The 5,822-nt window shown below is 56.0% G+C and overlaps 1 protein-coding gene across 1 annotated transcript in view; it reads left to right on the top strand.

Moving 5' to 3' along the window:
• Nucleotides 1-963: 963 nt before the first annotated feature.
• The window catches only part of NDUFA11 (NADH dehydrogenase (ubiquinone) 1 alpha subcomplex, 11, 14.7kDa), a 7,156-nt gene continuing 2,297 nt past the window's right edge, over nt 964-5,822 (top strand). Inside the window, exons 1-2 of the mRNA XM_005884392.2 lie at nt 964-1,146; nt 5,684-5,776. Coding sequence (XP_005884454.1) covers nt 1,053-1,146; nt 5,684-5,776 — 187 coding nt within the window. The 5' untranslated portion in view covers nt 964-1,052. The remainder of the gene's footprint in view (nt 1,147-5,683; nt 5,777-5,822) is intronic.

Genomic DNA, 5,822 nt, shown 5'->3' with positions numbered 1-5,822 from the left:
GATGGACCACGCCCCAAAGGCCCACGCAGGACCACGGGGCGATTGGCCGCAGCCGACTGCCTCCTCAAGCCCCAACACCCTGATTGGTTCCGGAACCTCGGAACCCCGCCCCTGGCCTGGGCCTGTTCTCCGGCGGCACGCCCCATTCAGGCTCTGGCAACGGGATTGGTTCCTCTGCTCAGGAGGTAACCCCAGGATTGGTCCGGATTCCGCGACCGAGCAAGTGTGACCACGTTCCGGGAATCGGTTGCTCTTCTTTCAGATACACTTGATTGGCACGTCCACGCCCCTTAGGCAATCGTACAGCTCCGGATTGGTCAAGTCCCCTACAGGTTCTGTCTCTAGTCCTTGCCACGTCCCCAGGCGTAATGCGTACTTCATCCGGCACAGGTCTTGGACCAGCCGCAAGCTGGGCACAGGCCATGTCTTTCTAGGTCGATCTCAGTACTAGGGTTGGTCACTTTCCCGTCAAGCCCCGCCCTTGAACCTGGCCACGCCCCAAAATAAGTCGCACGCGGTTCAGATTCCTACTTGGGGACGGGCCTCAGTGCGTGACCACGCCCCTAGGCAGATTCTGACGCAGCAAGTGGCCACGTTTTCGCTATGTCCCGCCCCATAATTACCTCTGGCTCTTGTCAAACCCAGTCCCGTCCCGCCCGCGCCCTAATCTGAGCATGGCGATATGCCTAGCACCTATTATAGTCCAGCCCCTATGTTAGGTCCCACCTCCGGGAGTCAGACCATTCCTAACCTAGGGCCTGCTGAGCTAGAAATAGCGAGATCTGACCTCACTGATCCTGGCTGGCCTCACCTTTCCCCTCCAGAAATCTGCTGGGGGAGCACAAGCTCTTCCTCTACGCCAGTCCCGAACTCGGCGCGCGCGCGCAGCCCGTGTCCGTGGCCGCGGCACTCAATAAAGTTGCATGCTTGTTGCGGGCCTGTCCGCCAGGGGTGCTGCGCGCGCCTCCCCGGAAGTCTCGCGATAGCGAGCGGCGGCTGCCCTTGGCCCTGGGTAGTGCCGGCCGTGTAGTGCGGCGCTCGGGGTCGCAGCCATGGCGCGTCTTATTCAGCGGTACTGGGACATCCCTGACGGCACCGAGTGTCACCGCAAGGCCTACGCCAGCACTAGTATCACTGGCGCCGTTGGTGAGCACCGACTGGCCGGGCCCGGGGGCGGAGGGTGCAGGGAGGTCATAGGGTCACTGGGGGCTGTCCGAGGGTGGCCTGGGGGACTGTGGGTCTCGCGGGGTGGCATATGGTTTTCCTCAGCGTGTCTGGGGATACCCTGTACGAGATAGACTTTGTGGGGTGTCGGACTAATTCAGAGGGCGCGGGGAGACCGTAGGGCCAGCGGGAGCTGTCCAAGGGGTCACATCCGGGCTGGGAATGTCGCGGGGTAGTACGTCATCCTCGACGGGGTGTCCCGGGCGGTCATGGGGAACTCGTGAGAGAGACGTTTGCGGGGTGGGGTCTAGCAGGATTGGAGGGCACCAGGAGGTTGTGGTACGTGTCACAGGCTGGTTACTGGGATTGTCAGAGTGATCCCTGGGTTCCGGGGTCTGGGGGTTATTGTTGAAGGGACACAGGCTCTTTGGAAGACGTGGAGTGAGACAGGGCCATTATCGAGGTCAAAGGAGCCGGAGGATCAGGAGACTTTCTAACGGGGTAATGTTGAGATTATTGGGGGTGGGGTGGGGGTGGTGTAATGGGTTATTATTGGGATGTCTGAGTGGGGTACAGAAGATTTGAGAAAGTTCTGGACTGGGATGAGGTCTTTTTAGGGTTCAGGACAGTTGTGTGGTCAGGGACATCTGAAGTTTTATTGGGGCCACCAGAGGGATCCTAGGAGTGCGGAGGAGATCATAGGTGAAGTGAGTCAGGGCCACTGAGAGGAAAGCCTTGGGGTGTGAGGGGACTCACAGCACTGGCGTTCCCCTGCAGGCGAGACCCCCAAGTCTCACTCCTTTTATTCTAGTCTCCCTGAGACGTAGATTTGGTGGTTTTGGCCACCTTTGTATCTACAGCTCCAGAAACAGGGCACGGCAGAAGTCGAGAACACTGGGAGGCATTTGCATAAGGATAAACCTAATAATCCCCATCATTATCTGTATATTTAGTGAGACCATTATCTCCATTTCTCAGAGGTGGAAACTGAAGGTTGGAGAGGTGTATTAACTGCCCCGGGGTCTTTTGAAGCCAGGCTGCATATCCAGGTCTGCTGATCTTCCGGGGGTGCCTGGGGCAAGGAGTGTGTGCACTGGGTCCTTATGGAGGGTGGGTCCCAGGGGGTGGGTTATATAGAGTCTACTTGAATGGCAAGTTATTGGAACAGTTTAGGGCAGCGGTTCTCAACCTGTGGGTCGAGACCCCTTTGGGGGTCGAATGACCCTTTCACAGGGGTCGCCTAAGACCATCGGAAAGCACATATATAATTACATATTGCTTTTGTGATTAATCACTATGTTTTAATTATGTTCAATTTGTAACAGTGAAATTGGGGGTCACCACAACATGAGGAACTGTATTAAAGGGTCGCGGCATTAGGAAGGTTGAGAACCACTGGTTTAGGGCATGTGGTGGGATCTCTATGGGAGCCCCGGAGGGCTGCACAGTGTGGGATTGGCTCACTGCATTCTTTTGGGGAGATGCTGACACTGGTGAGTGCCTGGAAGGTCTTGATTGTGTCTCAGGAATTTAAAGCCCAGGAGGGTGGGGCTTTCAGGGAGAAGATTGGGAGAAGTGATGCTTTGTATTAAAGGGTCGCGGCATTAGGAAGGTTGAGAACCACTGGTTTAGGGCATGTGGTGGGATCTCTATGGGAGCCCTGGAGGGCTGCACAGTGTGGGATTGGCTCACTGCAGGAGTTTTCTCGTGCATTCTTTTGGGGAGATGCTGACACTGGTGAATGCCTGGAAGGTCTTGATTGTGTCTCAGGAAATTAAAGCCGAAAAGAGCTCAGTGCCCCTGATTAAGTTGTCAGGTATTGCGTATTTTAGAAATTCTTTCAGCACACTAGTGTGCCACGGCACACCTGTTGAAAATCGCTGCTTTAGGGGATTTTGAAACCGAGAAAGACATTAATGCTGGTGTGAACAGAAAATATATTTTTTGCCTATCTGACAAAAAAAAATAGGTGTAATTTGGATTTATTGACACCAGATGGTTATTGTTGTGTTGGCTATTGTCATTTTATTTCTTTGACAATCTAAGGGAAAAGAGCTCAGTGCCCCTGATTAAGTTGTCAGGTAATGCATATTTTAGAAATTCTTTCAGCACACTAGTGTGCCATGGCACACCGGTTGAAAATCGCTGCTTTAGGGGATTTGAAACCGAGAAAGACATTAATGCTGGTGTCTGTGAGTGGGAGTGTACATGTGTGCTCTCACTGGCAAACACCATTCAACTTGACTTCTGGATCCTCCCTCACCTACCCAGTCCCTCATTCCCTACCTCCCCTCAGCCCTCACAAGAGGACTGGTTTCATGTTTCGCTTCCCTGGGCCCGTGAGCCCCTGGAGGGAGCCCTACGGTCAGCAGAGCCCAGCACCTTGTAGACATGCCATAACTTTTTGAAGGAAAGAAGGAAGACAGTAACTGTGAATGAATGAATGAATGAATCAGGGCACATAGTGACTATGTGAGTGAATGAATTTTTGAATGATGGTTGTGGGTACAGTAACTATTTGTGAGTGAATAAATGAACCAGGGTCCTGAGTAATTGAATGAATGGATGGATGTGGGTGCATAGTAACTGAGTGAATGAATGATTGATGGCACACAGTAACTGTAAATTAATGAATGAACAAATGTGCACTGTGTCTGGAGGCCACTATGGGAGACAGAGAAGAAGCCCAGAGCAGACTGAAGGATTGGAAAGGTGTGAGTCAGAGATCCTTGTGTGCTGGGGGTCGCAGCATCTGAGGAGTTGAGCAAGCTCCTGGAGAGGTGGGCTGTGTGTCAGGCCACCATGCTGGGTGATTGCTTCGGGACAGTTGGGGTGAAGCAGTCTTGACCCTGGGACAATTGAGGAGTTGAGCAAGCTCCTGGAGAGGTGGGCTGTGTCAGGCCACCATGCTGGATGATTGCTTCGGGACAGTTGGGGTGGAGCAGTCTTGACCCTGGGACAACCAGGGGGCTCTCAGGTCACTTGCTCCCAGTTCAAGGACTTCTCAGGACATGCAGGATGGTAGGGGCACACTGTGTGTCCATCATGGCCAGGACCACAGGCATACGGGATGGGTTGATAAGGTGCCCCCCAGGGCTCACTGCATGACTGGGTTTGGGGACATCACTGAATCTTGTAAGGGGTTCCCCTTCAGGGCAGCCTAAGATCCTTGTTCCCGGCCCAGCTCCTGAGACCAAGACTCACAGGTCCCAGACAGGACTGGGAGGCCCCACCAAATAAGTCTTTAAAGGGACCACAGCAGCCCCAGTGAGCTGCATCCCAGCCCAGGCTAGGGTGGGGTACTGCTCAGCCTAGAGGTCCCATGGGCGGGTCCTGAGAAGCAGGTGAAGCCTACTGCCCGGGGCTGCCGTGAGGGGTAGACCGTGGCCCCAGGGTCAGAATCATCCCCCTTGCAGTCTGCTCTGCTTAATGACCTCAGGCAAGTCACTCCGCCTCTCTGCCGCCCCTCCCCTCCCAGGAAGCAACAGATGAAGGGTACTGAGCCCCTTGGGTCCTGAGGAGGGCAAGTGCAGCCACCCAGCAGGTGACAGTTCTCTTGTCTGGGATGAAATGGGCTTGCCTCAAGATATACCTGAGCTAGGCAGCACTGGGGGTCTGTAGGGAGAGGAGGGGTGTGTTGTTGCCCTGAGCAGGGTCAGCTGGAGGATGGGGAACCCGTGATGGGCTGTTCTGGTGACAAGCAGCCAGCCAGGTGGGCCCTCGTCTGCCCCAGCCGTACCCCAAACCCACATACCAGCCCAGATCAGTGGTCACTCAGGATGCTTCACCTTGTCCTTGCCACCCACCTGGCACTCAGCAGCAGACCCAGCCCCCACTCGGGTCCCTCATGCATCAAAGGCCAAGGTCAGGGGCAGGGTGGTCAGGCCGACAGCAGAGACGGAAAGGCAGAGATGGAAAAGCTGATGGCAGTGGTGAGGCCAAGTGGATATGGGCATCCACCCAACCAGCCAAGTGTGAGGGACAGGCCCAGGCCGGAGCTGCCAGTGGGGAGGGGGACCTGGGTGGCAACAAGGAGGCATTGGCAGCCCCAGGAGCCAAGCCTCTGCCAAGGAGGATTAGGCCATGGAGCCCCAGGTCCCACAGGAGAATAGAGCCCTTGATGGGAGAGGAACCCAGGTGCCAGGGGCTCTGGGAGTGCTGCTGTGACGGCTGTGCCTGCACTCAAGGCTAGGGAGTAGCCTGGCTGTGGAGGTCCTGTCCTCTGTGTACTGGGCTGGTGCCCTGCGGTGGGCCCATGAGGGTGACGGGGATCCGGGCAGGCTTTCTGCAGGCTTGATTAGGCCTTAGTGGGGAGGCCTGGGGGCTGAAGGCAGGGTGAGAGTCCAGGCTTTGCAGCAGCAGACCTGGGTTCCCATCCCAGCTGAGATACCTTGGGGGGCACAGTGGGGACCAAGGGAGAGAAGGTTTATCAGGTGACAGAGGGGCCTGCTCCCCAGCCAGGGCCACTCCTCAGTGCAGAGGCCCAAGTCTGAGCCACCTTACCCCTCTCATCCTGCAGGCCTGATCACCTCCGCCTACAGCGTCGCACTCAAGCCCCCTGACTCCTTCCTGGAGGGAGTGGCCAGGACAGGACGGTACACATTTACTGCAGGTGAGCAAACAGTGTGTGTGTGAGGGGGGGGGGGGGGGCACTTTTC

The sequence above is a fragment of the Myotis brandtii genome, unplaced genomic scaffold (genome assembly GCF_000412655.1).
Source record: "Myotis brandtii unplaced genomic scaffold, ASM41265v1 scaffold827, whole genome shotgun sequence".
Taxonomy (NCBI): domain Eukaryota; kingdom Metazoa; phylum Chordata; class Mammalia; order Chiroptera; family Vespertilionidae; genus Myotis; species Myotis brandtii.
The sequence above is the reverse complement of the archived record's forward strand: the minus strand, read 5'-3'. Positions and strand labels throughout refer to the sequence as shown.